This window comes from Schistocerca piceifrons, chromosome X (genome assembly GCF_021461385.2).
Source record: "Schistocerca piceifrons isolate TAMUIC-IGC-003096 chromosome X, iqSchPice1.1, whole genome shotgun sequence".
Lineage (NCBI taxonomy): Eukaryota > Metazoa > Arthropoda > Insecta > Orthoptera > Acrididae > Schistocerca > Schistocerca piceifrons.
The window spans coordinates 415,576,033-415,593,873 of record NC_060149.1 but is presented as its reverse complement, the minus strand read 5'-3'; the positions used below and the strand labels follow the sequence as shown (position 1 = coordinate 415,593,873).

Genomic DNA, 17,841 nt, shown 5'->3' with positions numbered 1-17,841 from the left:
ATCCACCGCTTCTGCTGGCGAGTGAGTGATATGCATACACATTACCCTGTGCATGGACACCTCCTTAGAAGCAAAGTCGCTGGCATCCCAGACAAGGCAGAAAAGTATTGACTTTTGCCAGGAGTGCTATCTTGATTGTTGGCCATATCAGATGCAAGAAAAAGACCAACTATTTTCTTTCTCTCTTGCTCTCCAGTTGTGTGGGATGCTTCATCCCATTGCTGGTGGCCAAGGCATATGATGTTTGCAAGAAAAGGCTTTCGGAATTCAGCTGTGGGTGGACGGTATCTGATTGTAGTTCTCTAGGGTCTGTTGGTGCTACTATATGAGAAGCAGCAGCAGTGACAGTGATCACTAAGCTGGCAGCTTGGACACATGTGTGATAACACTACTAATTTTTTTACTTTGTTTAAAATATAATACATTTCCTCACCATTCCTATACAGTGTCTGTGGTGGATTGAAGTAATTGTTTATAGTGTAAATTTACCGATGTTGTACATGTATGTGTGTATGTACTTAGATTTCATGTCATTATTTGCAGGTATGTTATAAACCTACAGTGCCATAACCCTCTAAGTCAACCTTATAGTGACATAATTGTTTTCTAACATGTTATATTTGAGCTTCTTGTAGACTGGGGCCTGTTTGTTCCACTTAAACGTTATTTCAAGACAATATAATAACTTGGGACAGTGTTATCCTCTCTAAAATTTCTTGTTTTACCTTTAGAACCATAGTAAACAAACATTTAAGTACTTCTTGGTATTAAAAGCGCAAAAATAATAAAAATTTGGGTAATTTTTATAAAAATAAAGACGTATAGAAATTAATAAATATGATCGAAATGTCCTGGTGTTTTGTTTCAACGAATAGGTCAGTGTTTCATTAGGTATGTTAGCGACTATACCAGTAAAATATTTTACACAAATTCATCGCCATCAACAAACTCTGGTACCGAGAAAATGCGTCTTTCGCTTAACTGTTTTGAAGGTGTTTTATCTTCTGCTGTATCTTCACAGTTGTGAAAAAGTACATCTTTATTGTAAGCCCATTTCCAGTTAACAAGAGACGGCATCATGGTATTTATCGTTGCATCCATCTTCGATAAATCCTTTGATACCAGCAGGGTAATGTTTATTTTCATACTGTGTAATCACACTTCCATTTGATATCTCCGGTATGATTTCGTCCCAACTTTGGTCAATAATTTGTTCTTGTAATAGAGCTTAATCAATAGAATAATCAAACAGTGTCTGAAGACTCCTCTTCTTAAGCTGTTTGCTTTGGCTGAAGCATTTGTGACATTTCACATACGTGTTCCATTTCTTATGGATTCCAGGCATTGTTTCCGATAAAACGTGCTGTAAACTGCATACTGACGAGATCCTAGCTCCTGTTTACACTCTTACCATACTATAACACCATTAATCTCCTAGCAGCGCTCATTTTCAAGATAATAAGAGTCATCGCAACATGAATCATGGCCTAAACAAAGTAATGACAACACTATGGAGCTACTTTGATCCACTTTGTCAGTGATGCAAAGTCGTCTCCAGTATTCCCAGAAAACAATCTCCACGGCTCCTTTCTACCGTGCAGTGCTAAAGAACACACTGATTACAAGTTTGTGAATGAAATTTAGATAATAACTAATTTCTAAACATAAATTAATGTCACTTGCCTTCTGTATAAGTAGTTTTCTGGTAGCAAAAAAGCATTTTTTCTTATCAAAAATTACCTCAATAATACAGTAGTGCAGATTTGGTTATCAGAAAATATCCAAGATAGCGAGTGGCAGAATAACTCAAACACATGCGCTTTTAGAAACTGTCAGCTGTTGGACAAAATGAACGATGTTTGGAATTGTTTATTAAGATAGTTACTAGGTAAGACTGAATCTCTTTTCATAGACGAAGCAATGTTACTCCCCTGGGGGTAAAGTATCCCTGGTTTACCAGACCAGTCCGCAAATGAAACAAAATGTGTATGACATTAACTGCGACCAGTGATTTCGCCGACGTTCTTGTAAGAGCGATATTTTTCTGTATAACCAAATTACACTTCACTCCGCGAATAATGACAGATTTCCTATCTCTAGGAACAATGCTATTCACGCAAAAGTAATTTGACAGTTTTGATTGCTCACAATTTTGGCTGATTATACAAAATTAGCTAATCAATAATTAATTTCTATTTTGTTCGATCTATTTGGTTCAGTTTTCGTAGTTTAATGTGTGTGATAGCGCTATTTCTTAATTGTGAGTGGGCTATCTGTGTGCAACTGCTTTGGTTTTTCGTATAGCAGTTCCATCTAGTGGAAGATCATGAATTCATTTAGTCAATAAGTGAAGGTGTGTGTGTGGTGGGTTTGTGAATAATTTTCTGTGAAAAATGGCAGACAACGAACAGAAAGCGATGCAGCTGATGGCTGAAGCCGAAAAGAAGCTTAATTCTTCGAAAGGATTTTTCGGATCGTTGTTTGGGTTAGTACAGTTCTGTCCGTACATGAATTTTACGTACGGGAGTTACGTCAAAGTTGCTTATGTTGCGAGTATAGCCCACTGTCTGAATCAGCTGCCAAATGTCATTTTAGGATTGTGTACATAATTCTTTCGTTTTCATTGTTCTGCAGAGGCTCGTCGAAATTAGAAGAGGCAGTTGAGTGTTATCAAAGAGCTGCTAATATGTTCAAAATGGCAAAGAAGTGGGGGCAAGCGGGAAATGCGTTTTGTGAAGCTGCGAATCTTCATGCAAAGTCGGGCAGTCGGCATGATGCAGCCACTAACTTTGTTGATGCTGCCAATTGCTACAAAAAGTCGGAGCCAGAACGTAAGTATAGAGGTATTTGTGATGTAGGGTTGTAAAATAGTGTTAGGCCTTAAGTTTCTGGTCAGAATGTTTCCATAGCAATTCATGTTTACATGATTTTTACCTTCTCATTGTTAATATTCAGCCTCGCTAATGTCATATTTTAGGATTTCCGCAAATAATCAAAAATTAAAACCAATATGCATATTGTGCTGGACATCGTGTGTAATTTTTCAAATGCTTTAAACTTACAGCATGAACGTCTGTATAAGAACTGCTTAAATTCTTTCAAAGACTGCTTAACTTTAACGAATGTTTACTTTCGGATCACTCAGTTATGATAGGATTCTATGTTATTAATCCATCCATCGGGGTTGTTTATAAACTGGCCGCGCCGTATTCCGCAAAGTGGGAAGCAGAATGTTTTGGAGAATCCGTATAGTTGTTTTGAAAATAACGTAGTTCTTGATGGTGTGTATCCGAGCCCTGTGTGCAGTATATGTTTGTGGAACTGTACTGAAATTTGGGCCTTTCTGCGTAAAGAGTATCCTTATTACCGGTACATGTACAATGCAAGCTCATGTAGTGTAATGCAAAAATGGATGTTTATTTACATGTATATAGCAATAGTTGGAAAGTCAGGGAAATACAGTATAATTACTATGGCTGGTACAAATTTTCCTGATGATAATTTTGTAACGTACATAAATCACAGTTAATTATTGTAACAGTCAGCTGTAATATGATGTGGACGGTAAGAAGTGTTCTGTACCCAGTAGTCCACTAGTTCATTATAAATATTCTTGATGAGGGTGATATAAAAATTTTTATAAAAAATGTTTTGTGAGGCATAATATTGTAGTGCATGGGCATTTACGGTATGTTTTCATTTTTCACTGGTGAATGGACTTCCTTTGTCCTGATCACCAGGAGTTCTGCTGTTGCAACTGTGACTTCAACACAAACCAAGGATGAGTGTGCAAACACAACCTCCCCCCCCCCCCCCCCGCGCCCACACACACACACACACACACACACACACACACACACACACACACACACACACACACACACACGCACACACGCGCGCGCGGTTACAAAGTTTCTGGAATATTACATGGTGATATCCTAGTGGAGATAACATTTTGTAATTGTTCACCCACCTTGTTCACTGGTGGTACAAGTTGTGTCTTCTGGAGGGATTCTGTGTGTCAGAAGCCACACATTAGTACTGAAGTTTTCATCTAAGACATTGTAACATATTGCTTGCAAGCAATTTTGAAAACCTTGTGGGTGTAAAATATAATATTCTTAACAATTGTTACATTTTGTTTCTAAATGAAAGTTAACATTTCACCAATTTTGTATAGTTTCACAAAGTGAAGTGTGTGCATGGCAGTGATGGCAGCATTGTAACTTTGTTGTGATGCTATATGAGAAAGAGGGGGCGTATTGGGTGGTGGTACTAGTAGGCATTAGAGCGGTAGGTATAATTTTACTTTGTTCAGAAAGATAGATAAGAATATGAGACAGAGTTAAGTGCACATTCTCTCACCTCCAGTCTTCCACACATACTGTTGTTTGTTCTGCATAACTAACTGTACGGATAATGCTGCAGCACTTGGTTCAATAGTGTCATTGTCACTTCAGGACAATTTACTTTCTCTAGCTACCGTATCTGAATTGTAAATGTTCCTATATTGATTACATTGTAATGTTTTCTGCCAGTAAGACTTTCCATCTATACTACACATAGTTAGTTGGTCATACACCAATCAATAAATTGTGCGATTCTTTTGTGAAACTGATGTGAAACATTAATCTGAATTTGTCAAGACAACGATGACTTGAATGAGAGTTCATTGAATAGTGAAGGATGTAATTTGTTGCATGATTAACTTCATTAATTGTGTGGTATTTTGAAAATTTCAAAAGAATTAGGAGTTCCTCTTTCTCCTCATACAAATTTGCAGACTTCATTAGCTTGTTTTAATATTGAAATTTTCTACAGGTCAATTGGGTCTAAATTCAGGTTAATGTAGTTAGAGAGGAGGTGACACTCTTTATGGAAGATAGCAGTGGTTACTGCTGGAAGTAAAATTCCTTGGTGTTAAACTTAAGATTTTGTTGTGAGTGAAGTTTATTGCCAGCACACCCACAATGGGGTGAAGGAAAGTAAGATCATACTGATTCTGGGTAATAAGGAAGTTTCTGTTCATATCATATATTTTGTTCTGCCTTTCTGCACATCACTGATCAAGCTAATGACTCACATTAAATACTCCTTTCTGTCCCAATTTTCGTCACAACAAGAAAGAAAAGGCAATGTGTATTTGTAAGAGTGGAGGAATCGGTAAAGTGACTGACATCGTGTTGTGAAATAAAATGCCAAATCAGGAAATTCAGTATCGTGAATGTTTTCATAGTTCTGGTGATCCATCCTCCTCCGCCTTCATCTTCCTCATCTCAAATTTCTCTCATCATCTCTGTGTGGGGGGGAAAAAAAGTCAACAATATCCATGAGCTTTATACTCCTTGTTTCTCACGATTATTTTGTATACAATGTACAGAGAATATGCACACTTTCGGGTGATGCTCATCCGGTTCTTGCATTCCACTGTTACACCATAATCAGAGCTTAGGTCATTCAGGAAAATGAAGTTGTAAGTGATTGAAAAAGTCTTAGGACTTACTGTGGGTTGTACCTCAAACCTTTTGACTTGTCTGATGCTGAGTGTCAAACCAACTTGAAAACAATATCTTTACACTGTTGGTTACAGGAATGACTGAAACAGCATGAGCATTGTGTACTGTAAGGAAACAGGCTGGAAAGACATGTATTCTTTGTTTGCTAGAGGCTTTGTAGAAGGAACTGTATTTGGAGGGGGCAAGATACAGGAAAATTTGGTGTAGTTAACATTAAGAATGATAAATTTGCATGCATTGTTGAAGGGACAGACATCACTTTACTGTTATGATTCAGAAACATTTTGCAATTTCTGTAGCATTTTGTCAGTTTTATGAATGGGAAAGGTGGCAAAGAATATACCAAAGTAAGTTTATTGAAAAAGTAGTGGTGGTATCTGATTGTTGCTACACAGAGTGATCTGCAGATAGATAGACAATCAGACTTGGAAGATGCTGACAAATAATGCAGTTGGCTCAAATTTTGACTGATGAAACGAAGTTACACTGGATGGTGATTCTTCAATGACGATAATAAAGGAAAAAGCTGAAAGTAGCATTGGTTATTTCCCATGGAAGCATAATAGGACTGTGTACGTAATTATTAGGCCATAGGTACAAATCAACTGTTTTCAAATGTGGTCAGCTGTACTCAAATTGTTTGTGCTGTTTTACACATGAGTGTTGTTGCGGGGTGAATATGAGGGGGTGCAGAATGATGTCCACTTCATATTTTAAATTACAGCCCCCCTCCAAATTTGTAAAAATGCAGGATAACACCCCTCAGTAAGAAAATGAACCAAATACTAATCTAAAAGAAATGTCATAAAACACGGTAATGCAACGTATTCTAGAGTATTGTTCCAGTGTCTCGAATCCTGATCAAGTAGGCATGACAGTAGATGTGAAGTAAATTGAAAAGTATGCTTCTGATACTTCAGCTGATAAGTATAGCTCACTGGAGAGATCAGTTTAGTTAATCAGGAAACTTGAGTTGGCAATCATTGTGGAAGAGGTGCAACAGGATTCTTTTTAAATCTTTTGGGTAAATTAAGAGAACTGTTTGATGAAGAGGGCAACAATTCTGCTGCCTCTATTATTCATGTCAAAAAAAGCGATAGTGGCCGAAGAGAGATTAAGGCATCTACAGAGGCATGTATGATTATGTACGTGCTGATGGAGATTGTACAGTGGTTTGTGGAGTACGTATACAGGGTGGTCCATTGATCGTGACCGGGCCAAATATCTTATGAAATAAGCCTCAAACAAAAGAACTACAAAGAACAAAACTTGTCTAGCTTGAAGGGGGAAACCAGATGGCGCTATGGTTGGCCCGCTAGATGGCGCTGCCATAGGTCAGACGGATATCAACTGAATTTTTTTAAGTAGGAACCCCCATTTTCATTACATATTCGTGTACTACATAAAATAATATGAATGTTTTAGTTGGACCACTTTTTTCGCTTTGTGATAGATGGCGCTGTAATAGTCACAAACATATAGCTCATAATTTTAGACAGACAGTTGGTAACAGGTAGGTTTTTAAATTAGTATACAGAATGTAGGTACATTTGAACATTTTATTTTGGTTGTTCCAATGTGATACATGTACCTTTGTGAAGTTATCATTTCTGAGAACGCATGCTGTTACAGTGTGATTACCTGTAGATACCACATTAATGCAATAAATGTTCAAAATGATGTCCGTCAACCTCAGTGCATTTGGCAATACGTGTAACGACATTCCTCTCAACAGCGAGTAGTTCGCCTTCCGTAATGTTCGCACAATGCGCTAACACATGTTGTCAGGCATTGTTGGTGGATCACGATAGCAAATATCCTTCAACTTTCTTTACGGAAAGAAATCTGGGGACTTGAGATCCAGTGAACGTGTGGGCCATGGTATGGTACTTCGACGACCAATCCACCTGTCATGAAATATGCTATTCAATACGGCTTCAACTGCACACGAGCTATGTGCCGGACATCCATCATGTGGGAAGTACATTGCCATTCTGTCATGCAGTGAAACATCTTGTAGTAACATTGGTAGAACATTACGTAGGAAATCAGCATACATTGCACCATCTATATTGCCATCGATAAAATGGGGACCAGTTATTCTTCCTCCCATAATGCCGCACCATACATTAACCCACCAAGGTCGCTGATGTTCCCCTTGTCACACCCATCGTGGATTTCCCATTGTCCAATAGTGCATACTGTGCCGGTTTGCGTTACTGCTGTTGGTGAGTGATGCTTGGTTGCTAAATAGAATGTGTGCAGAAAATCTGTCATCATCCTGTAATTTCTCTTGTGCCCAGTTGCAGAACTGTACATGAAGTTAAAAGTCGTCGCCATGTAATTGCTGGTGCGGGTGCAGTTGATGTTGATGTGGCATTCTCAACATCGACATTTTTGAGATTCTCGCGCAATTTGTCTGCTACTGATGTGTGGATTAGTCGCAACAGCAGCTAAAACACCTACTTAGGCATCATCATTTGTTGCAGGTCGTGGTTGACGTTTCACGTGTGGCTGAACATTTCCTGTTTCCTTAAATAACGTAACTATCCGGCAAACGGTTCCGACAATTGGACGATCACATCCAGGATACCGAGCAGCATACATAGCATATTCCCGTTGGGCATTTTGGTCACAATAGCCATACATCAACTTAATATCGATCTTTTCCGCAGTTGGTGAACGATCCATTTTAACACGGGTAATGTATCACGAAGCAAATACCGTCCGCACTGCGGAAAGTTAAGTGATACCACGTACTTACATGTTTGTGACTATTGCAGCACCATCTATCACAAAGCGTACTACACGAATATGTAATAAAAAATGGGGGTTCCTATTAAAAAAAACTCAGTTGATATCCGTTTGACCTATGGCAGAGCCATCTAGCGGGCCAACCATAGCGTCATCTGGTTTCCCCTTTCAAGCAAGATGAGTTTAGTTCTTTGTAGTTTTTTCGTTTGGTGCTTATTTCGGGAGATTTTTGGCCCGGTCACTATCAATGGACCACCCTGTATAGACATAATTTTCAGTGGGTATTTTCATACTAAAGTATCAGAAAGCTTAGCCTGTTGTTTGAGCATACGATCCAATCATAATTTTAAATATGTTGTGGTTTCAAGGTGTTTGTCTTTCTGGCTGTATTAAATATTTTGTTGGTAGTATAGCATGTATTGAACACATTGGTCATACCAATAGAATCGGCAAGAATTAATTGGGAAAGTTACTAATGTATTCAGTGGGCCATCCATTACTTTTTTGATTCTGATGGTGAGACCAGTACTTTATGATGTGAAATTTGTTTATTAGACTGGCATTAAGTAATGGCAACATTCTGGAGTACAAATTTTATTTAATCTTCAAAATCAGTATGACACACGAGTAGTAGTATTCTTCCAGCAGGGCATAATGAGCCATGCCTGAATCAGTAAGTAATGAGTATCTTCAGTCATATGTGGAATGTACATTTAAGCATATCATTTACACGAGGAAGAAATGGTAAGTCTTTCTTGAATTGAGTAAGTGAAGTAACTTTTGCAAATAACATTTTTCACATAAGTGGGGAGTGGCTATCTGCAGTGCAACTTCTTTCCGAAGTTCATATATGGCAGTACTGAAAATTTTTTGCCAGCTCCAATAATTGTTGGTGAATCAAAAGAATTTTTCTGCACAGTGTGTAATCTGATCAGATTACAGTAAGGCGGTGGGTTTGTCTAGAGGCACAGGTGTGATGAACCACATGACGTGAAGGGGTAAGATAAAAATTGGGAACATATCCTGATAGTAACATTTTTTGTTTGTCTGTCGACCATTATGTGCAATGGTATTGGGCCTATCACATTTACAAGGAGTTTATAAGTGACGTGAATATATTGATAAAATGAATGATTATCATAATATAAGTATCAAAAAACACAAGTTTTTTTAGTGTGTTACATGGAGTTAGGAGTACATATTGGTAGATGGAATCCTTATTTATCTTCAAATAACTGCTTAGAAATGGAGAATACATACAGATGTAGTTATCATTCGTTAAACTTAGATGAAGCTATCTGAAATAATTCTACACATCTATATTTAATATGACGAACTGTTGCATGGGAAGCGTCTGGCATTTACAAGCTCTTCGTCAGTTAATTTGAGCTGATTTCTTCCAATATTATCATCATTTTTACTTGTTACAATCTTGCTTATTTATGTTGAACAATGGAGCATAGTTAGGTTTTACATATATATTTGTTTCATATGTTTTTAGTGATCATACTATTAATATGTTTAGTTCCCTGAGCTTATTTAACCAAGAATCTTTAGGAGGGACTTTTCCTATATATATCCTAAAATTTCCTTTTGTAACTTTGTCTTCATATGTGCACAATTTTAGCACTTCTCTAGACAAGAATACCGTATTATAGGTGTGACTGAATTAGTCCATAGAGCATTCATACTAGAGTTTGTGTGTTTATTGTTCTCAACATTTTTTCATGAAAAATATGCTTGAATTTATTGTGCAACAGTTGTTTTTATCCTGTATTTGATGTAGAAATACTTCCATAGTAGAGGAAGGTGACCATTCAGATTTGGCACATCTTTGAAATAGAGAAAGGTGTGCACAATTCTTTATTAAGTGTTACGCATTCCAAAATTTCATTGTCAGATTGAAGCTGCAGAATGAAGTGTACAAGAAATTAATAATAGAAAATATACAATACTTACATGCACACTTATGTATATTTTCTGTCATTAATTTCTTGTACACTTAATTCCACAGCTTCAGATGAAATTTTGAAGTGCATAACGCTTAATAAAGAATTGTACGATCAAGACCTTTGTATTTCTTGAAGATATTTTTATGATTCATTTTGAATACCTATCCACACTCCCAGAAGTGTATAACTTTCTCTCTCTTCGATCCAAGTCTCCAAGCTTGACAGTAATGTCATTCTTTGTGTGTTATGTTTGCATGTATGTGGTTTTGGGAACATTTTATAGAACGATTATTTTCACTGAAGTAATTAGTTTCCATTTTTCATATTTAGAGAAGCTTTCTTTTGGAAGTTTCCCGTTGAAATGCTGTTAATGGCAAATGAAGTATCGTCTGTGTACATGACAGCATTTCCACCTACTGTTTTGAGTGTTTATTTATGTATAACAAGAAAAGCAGTGGTCCTAGCACTTCTAATAAAAGCACAGCATATTTAACAAATTCAGAATTTCAATAGACATCTGTAATATTATTGTTTACTTTGTTTTATTTCTAAATGCTGTTCTCTATTTCCCATGAATGATTTCGTAATATCAACTGCTTTCCTCCTCGTATCATAGCACTGAGCTTCTCTAATAATGTTATGGCACACAACATGAAAGGTCAAGAAACATACAACAAACTTCCTTCTTTTCATGTAGTTATTAACACTAACAAACTCAGCTATTGCAGTTTTAGTAGATCTACCACATCTTACCCATGCTGTGCCTTGTTAAAAATATTTTGTTCATATAAAGTTCAATATTCTATCTTTAATGACACTTCCTGTTATTTTAGATGATACAGTTGTAATAATTATTGATCTTCAATTTCCCTGACTTTCTGTACTGCCTCCTTCGCATATTGGGATAACTTTACTCCTTTTTAAACGTGTTGGAACTATCCATTCTGTCATAGCTAAGGTTGTAAGAAAAGTCAAAGGCTGTGCTACCCACTACAGGCAGCATTCAATTAGTAATACTGTGTGGTCCTTAGTGTTTTTGTAAACTGCATATTATTCTTTCTTAATCAGTCCTTTGTTGGGAAAAGCAATAAATATCTTGTCTTATGAGTAGTACTTTGTTTGCATTTCATGACAAAAATTTTGCTTTATTTAATTTGACCATTTCCTCAACTTAATGTTTCTGTAAATAGTACTGACTTCTTGAGGGTTCAGAATTTCCTTTCCTTTCTTCTAGACAGTTAAATTCCTCCTGTGTATGTGTTTACACCTTCCCTCTATTTCATCATGTAGGATGTTATGGTCTTTGTGATATTAGTAGAAGCTGCCGTTTTGTTTTTGTGGTTAATGGACTTGGTTTCTTTTAATAGTTTGTTGTGTAACCTCTTATTAACCCTATAGGCACAAGAATTTACTTCAGTTGGTTTAAACTGACACTTTGTGCATAGTTTTTGCCATTTCTCTTGTCCTTATTACACCTGTTGTGACCCAACTTTTTTTGTACTTACCATTTGTATGTCTACATACTATTTGACATGCAAGATTTAGGTTGTAGGCTAATGTTTTGCAAAATGATTCCCATCCCTTATTTATGTATCCCATTATGCAAACATTTCTGGCTAAATATTTTCGACCACCTATCGCAGTTGTAGATAAAACAGGTATTCCATTTTGAATATTCAATCATATCCCCATTCTGATAGTAAGACACACATAAAAATGTAAAGGCGAGATAGTTCTATTCAAATAGGCCTCATTCCTTCAGCTGTCTGTGTAGCAACCAGTTTGCATTAGTTTACACTACAATGTGTGTGTCTAGCACTGTGTTTGTATACCTGATCAAGTTCGTACTACATTATGTCGTAATTGGATGGAAGGAGGAGATTGGAATTGAAAATTTGCTGCAATTGTAGCTCTGCATCACAAAGGCTATTCTGGCAGGACAGTAGTAATAAAAGTTGGCATAGCCCAATCTACAGTGGTTTACACATTGCAGCAGTTCAAGCAAGCTAGTGCCAGTGGAAGTGTTTCACATTCTTTAAGACCCCAAGTAACACCATGCAGGGAATATCAGTTTGTGTGTGTACAAAGCAAACAACAGAGGACATGTATTGCACTTGAAATTTGCAAGGGAGTAAATAGTATGTGAGGTGCTACAATCTCTGTCTCAACAGTGTAATCCAGTCTTTGTGAATGAGGTTTAAACACATAAATAGAGGTGGAAAAAACCTTCATTTTTTTTTTCAAACAAAATAAAGTGAAAAGATGGCGGTCAGCACAGCAACATAAAAACTGTAGTCTACTACAGTGGCCCTGGGTGTTATTCAAGAATGAATCTAAGTTTGATGTATTTTGAAGCAATTGTTGAATATTTGCTTGTCGACTTTGTGCAGAACATATGGAGAGTCAGTATATGATGACCACAGTGGAGGATTGATCATGGTGTGGGGATGTTTTGTGAGTGATGGTTGGTGATCTAGTGAGAATTCATAGAACATTAAAGAAGAAAGGCTATCACAGGATATTGATAAACAGTTCTGTTTCACCTGACAAGAGACTTACTGATCATGAGTATGCAGTAGGACAGTGATCCCAAACATGCTTCTACATTGTGCAGAGCATATGCCATTAAAAATGAGAAGTGTAGGGAGCTGAAGACTGATTCAGCAGAGTGTCACCAGACTTAAATTTCATTGAAATCTTGTAGGGTCAACTTGACAGGGAGGACAGATAATTGAGCTTATCTAATGTTGAAGATCTGTGAAATAATTTACAGACATGTTGAACTGCAAAAACACTAAAGAATCTTATCTCCAGAATGCCAAGAGTTTATTCTGCAGTTCTGAGGGCAAAGGGTGAATGATACTGTACGTAATGAGAGAGAGAGAGAGAGAGAGAGAGAGAGAGAGAACATTTATTTTCTTCATCTATTTAGTTTGTACATTCAAATAAAGTATATAGTTTTTGTCATGGGTGATCGAAGACTTTCGACAGGTAGTGAACTTTTTCCACTCCTCAGATTGTAGTAACCTTTGTAGCCTGCCTAAGTTTTTGGCTGTCACAGTTCTTTAAAGATATAAGACTTTTGCTATATTGTCTGATACTATAATTGGGTCAACTAAAGTTTGCAGTCCCACCATCTGCTTTGACCTGTGATGTAACTGTGTTGTGTGTCATTATGGTGGCATGTTGTATAGAAGAGGGGTAAGCTGGAGTATGCTGTGGCATTTTCTAATGGGGATCTTTGTTTCTAAAATGTTCGTTATTCTGTTAGTGATTCAGTGGACTTCTCGAGTGCTCTTTGTGAGAACAGTATTGGAAGAGTTGGAGCCAGTTTGTTAGTGAATCATTTTGATGTTGTCAGTTATGGGCAATACTCTCATTTTTGGGTTTGGAATAGCTGGTACTTTGTGTTATTTTTATTTTGTGTTTATTACGGAGATTACAATGAAGTTCACGAGTAGGTCCCTACCGAGTGAGGTGGTGCAGTGGTTAGCACATTGGACTCGCATTCGGGAGGACGATGGTTCAATCCCGCGTTCGGCCATCCTGATTTAGGTTTTCCGTGATTTCCCTAAATCGCTCCAGGCAAATGCCGGGATGGTTCCTTTCAAAGGGCACGGCCGACTTCCTTCCCCATCCGCCCCTAATCTGATGAGACCGATGACCTCGCTGTCTAGTCTCCTCCCCCAAAAACCAACCAACCAATGAGTAGGTCCCTGCATGCTGCAATAGGGGACATGATGTTGACCACAGCTGAATTCCTACAGTAATGCAGTTCAATTGCTGAGTATGTGAAGTGTTAAATTTGTTGAGCAAGTGTGAGACTGAACAAAGGAGCTGCATTTCAGACCAGTGACCAGTATGCCTCTTTAACTGGAGGGGTTCCTGGTTTGAGATGTCTAAGCTGGCCATTTGTGATTGTGTCAATGACATGCTATTTTTGCAGTCGCTAGATTGCTATATTTATGCATTGGCTGATTTTGGTTGAGAAGTGTGTTTTATTTTTTATTTATTTATTTTTTTTTTTTAATTCTGCTGGACATGAGCTTTGACCTGTGATGTAATGTTGACAACTGTTGTGATGTCACCTTTTGGTGTATATTCACAGTTGGGTTACTAGTTGGTGAATCCAACAAGTGCGAATACAGAAAAGATTAATTAAATACAGTTGGTGGTAGACAATTTATTGCTGTCAGATGCAGTGAAACTGAAGTAAATAGTTCCTGTGAACTGGTATGGGTAGAGGTTATACTTAAACTCTGGAATAAATTAACTATTGATTCCTGTTACTGTCTCCCAGACTCAGATGATGCAACTACTGAACATTTCAAATAAAACTTGAGTCTCATTTCAAATAGGTACCTGACTCAGTGGATGATGACTTCAATCTAACCTTGATATGTTGGTGAAAATACATGTTAAAAGTTGATGATAGGCATAAAATATCTTCCAAAATCATACTTACTACTTTCTCAGAAAATTATTTTGAATAATTAGTTCAGGAGCCCACTCAGAGTGTAAATAGTTGCACAAACATACTTCACCTCCTGGTAACAAATAATCCTGAGCAAATATGGAGCATCATGACATGGAGACAAGGACCTAGTGTCAACAAGGTTGTTGTACCGAGACTGAATACTGTAACATCCAAATGCACCAAAAATAAATGCAAAATTGCTTCAAAAAGCAGGTTAAAATTCGATTGACATCTTCCTAAGAGACAGTCTCCACTCCATCCATCTGATTTTGTAAGAATAGATTAGATCTGATTTAAAGTCAAAGAAATAGTATTGATGATAGTTGAATGAAATACACCAAATAAATTAATAGGAGGTGCTACTGATCTCTCCATGGTATACAAAACATGTCAGAACACTATTACAGAAGCAACGAAGAAAGCAAGCAAAATTTGAAAGAACTCAAAGCTCACAATATTGGCAAAGTTTTATCGAAGCTCGAAATTTAGCGTGAATTTCAATGCGAGGTACTGTTAATAGCTTCCACAGTGAAACTTTGTCTCAAAATCTGGCAAAAAAACTGTACATTTTCTGGTTGTATGTAAAGTACGTCAGTGGCAAGACACAACCAATACCTTCACTGCGCAGTAACGGTACTGAAATCACGACAATGCCACTAAAGCATAGTTACTAAACATGGGTTTCCAAAGTTCCTTCACCAAAGAATACAAAGTAAATATTCCAAAATTTGAATCAAGAAGAACTTCCAACATGAGTAACTTAGAAGTAGATATCCTTGGTGCAGTGGAGCAACTCAAATTACATAATGAAGGCAAGTCCTCTGGTCGAGATTGTATTGCAGTCAGATTCCTTTCAGAGTATGCTGATACAGTAGCTCCATACTCAGCAATAATGTACAACTACCCACTTGTCAGAAGTTGCACAAGTCACACCAATATCCAAGAGAGGAAATAAGCGTAATCTATTGAATTACAAACCCATAACATTAATGCAGATTTTCAGTAGGATTTTGGCACACATACTGTGTTTGAACATTAGAAATTACCTCAAAGAAAATGATTTATTGACAAACGGATTAAGAAAATATCATTCTTGCGAAACACAACAGGCTCTTTATTCTAGTGAAGTAATGTTGCTATCGGCAGGGGATGCCCAATTCAGTCTAGATCTTCAGATTTCCGGGAGGCTGTTGACACAGTTTCTCACAAATGACTTGCAATCAGATTGCATGCTGATGGAGTATTGTCTCAATTGTGCACTGGATCCATGATTCCTTGTCAGAAAGGTTAAAGTTCATAATAATTGATGGAAAGTCGTAGAGTAAAACAGAAGTAATATCTGGCATTCCCCAAGGGAGTGTTGTAGGGCCTTTGCTGTTCCTGATCTGCAAAAATGATTTAAGAGACAGTCTGAGCGATGTTCTTAGATTATCTGCAGATGATGCTGTCCTTTACTGCCTTGTAAAGTCATCAGATGGTCAAAACCAATTGCCGTATGATGTAGAAAAGATATCTGTATATTCCAAAAAGTGGCAATTGACTCTCAGTAATGAAAATGGGAACTCATCCACGAGTACTAAAGGGAATCTGTTAAATCACAGTTACATGATAAATGGCACAAATCTAGAGGCTGTAAATTCAAATAAATACATAAATTAAATAGGAATGATCACGTAGTTGATACTCTGGGGAAGGGAAACCAAAGACAGTGTTTTATTGGTAAAACACTTATGCAACAGGTCTACTAAAGAGACTATTGACACTAGACGTGTCCGCCCGATTCTGGAGTATTGCTGTGTGGTTGGGATCTGCATCAGATAAGATTGATGGAGGACATCAAAAAAGTTAAGAGAAGGGCAGTTCATTTTGTATTATCACGAAATAGAGGAAAGTGTGCTGCAGATATGATAACCAGATTGGGTTGGGAGTCTTAAAAACAAAGGTACTTTTTGTTGTGGTGAGATCTTTTCATGAAATTTCAATCACTGAATTTCTTCTCTGAATGTGAAAATGTTATGTTGGCATCCACCTGCTTAGAAAGAAATGCTCTTTGTAGTAATGGAAATGGGAGCTCACATGAAAAGATTAAGTTTCCATTTTTACCATGCACTGCTAGAGAGTAGGATAGGTAGAGAAATAGCTTGAAGGTGGTTTGACAAATCCTCCACCAATCACTGAATTGTGAATTACAGAGTACTCGTGTAGAGGTAAATGTTTTTTACGATGTTTGTCATATGTTTCCTATGTCAATGGGAAAGGTCGACAACTAATATCCAATATTCGTCTCTTTGCAGAAATTGGTATGAAGGCAGTTTTCCATGAATTTTTTGTCATATTGTTCTTGTTGGGTTTTGATTGGAAAGTATCATGCAGTTTGTTTTACCTACTTTGGTGAGGATAGATTTTTTTGCATAAATTATATGTGGGAATTTCAGTTTTGTGGTACTGTGGACTTCATTGTAGTTATATAGGTCAAGTGAAGTGTTAGATTTTGAATATGTCGAGTTGTGTGGAGTTTTATGGTATTGCAGTTTTTGTATGAGCTATGTAGGTCAAATGAAATTTCAGATTCCAATTTTTGTTCAGCTTTTTAATTGTGGTTTTGTTGATTGCTGAGAATATAGCTTGTTTTATTTTTGTTTTAATATTTATTTTGGTATGTCTTCATTATCAATATTGTCGTATACTTAATTTGACCATGCCCCAAACCCTCTAATTCCCACAGTTATCCTATTATGTTCATGCTATTTCTGCTATTTAATATTTTCCATTTTGTTGGTATCTCTCCCACCAGTGTCCCCTCTCCCACTTGGGGTGTGTGTGTGCAATGAGTGATGTAATTGTCACCATATTGTATGAGCTTGAAATAGGCTATCCACCATCTTGAAGGTGTCAGTCATCAAATCTGACTTGTGATGCTTTAGTCTTTGGATTTGCCCTATAATTAATGCAGCATAGTGATCTGCAATGACTGTGTTTAAGACATGTAGTTTGATAATTACATTATCTATTAACATGTCAGTATTGTTACTGCACCTCGTGGTGCTATTTACTACAAGGTTAACTTCATAAGTGTTGATTAGATCATTGACTCTCATTGTATAACAGTTTCCTTTCACTGTGTTAATGTTTACATCACTGG

The 17,841-nt window shown here is 37.1% G+C and overlaps 1 protein-coding gene across 2 annotated transcripts in view; it reads left to right on the top strand.

Moving 5' to 3' along the window:
• Nucleotides 1–2,324: 2,324 nt before the first annotated feature.
• The window catches only part of LOC124721255 (alpha-soluble NSF attachment protein), a 64,940-nt gene continuing 49,423 nt past the window's right edge, over nucleotides 2,325–17,841 (top strand). For both annotated transcript variants that reach the window (XR_007006305.1, XM_047246127.1), the window contains exons 1-2: nucleotides 2,325–2,485; nucleotides 2,635–2,831. Coding sequence is in view for 1 of the 2 variants with exons in the window: in XM_047246127.1 (XP_047102083.1) it covers nucleotides 2,394–2,485; nucleotides 2,635–2,831 (289 nt within the window). In the remaining variant the exon portion in view is untranslated. The remainder of the gene's footprint in view (nucleotides 2,486–2,634; nucleotides 2,832–17,841) is intronic.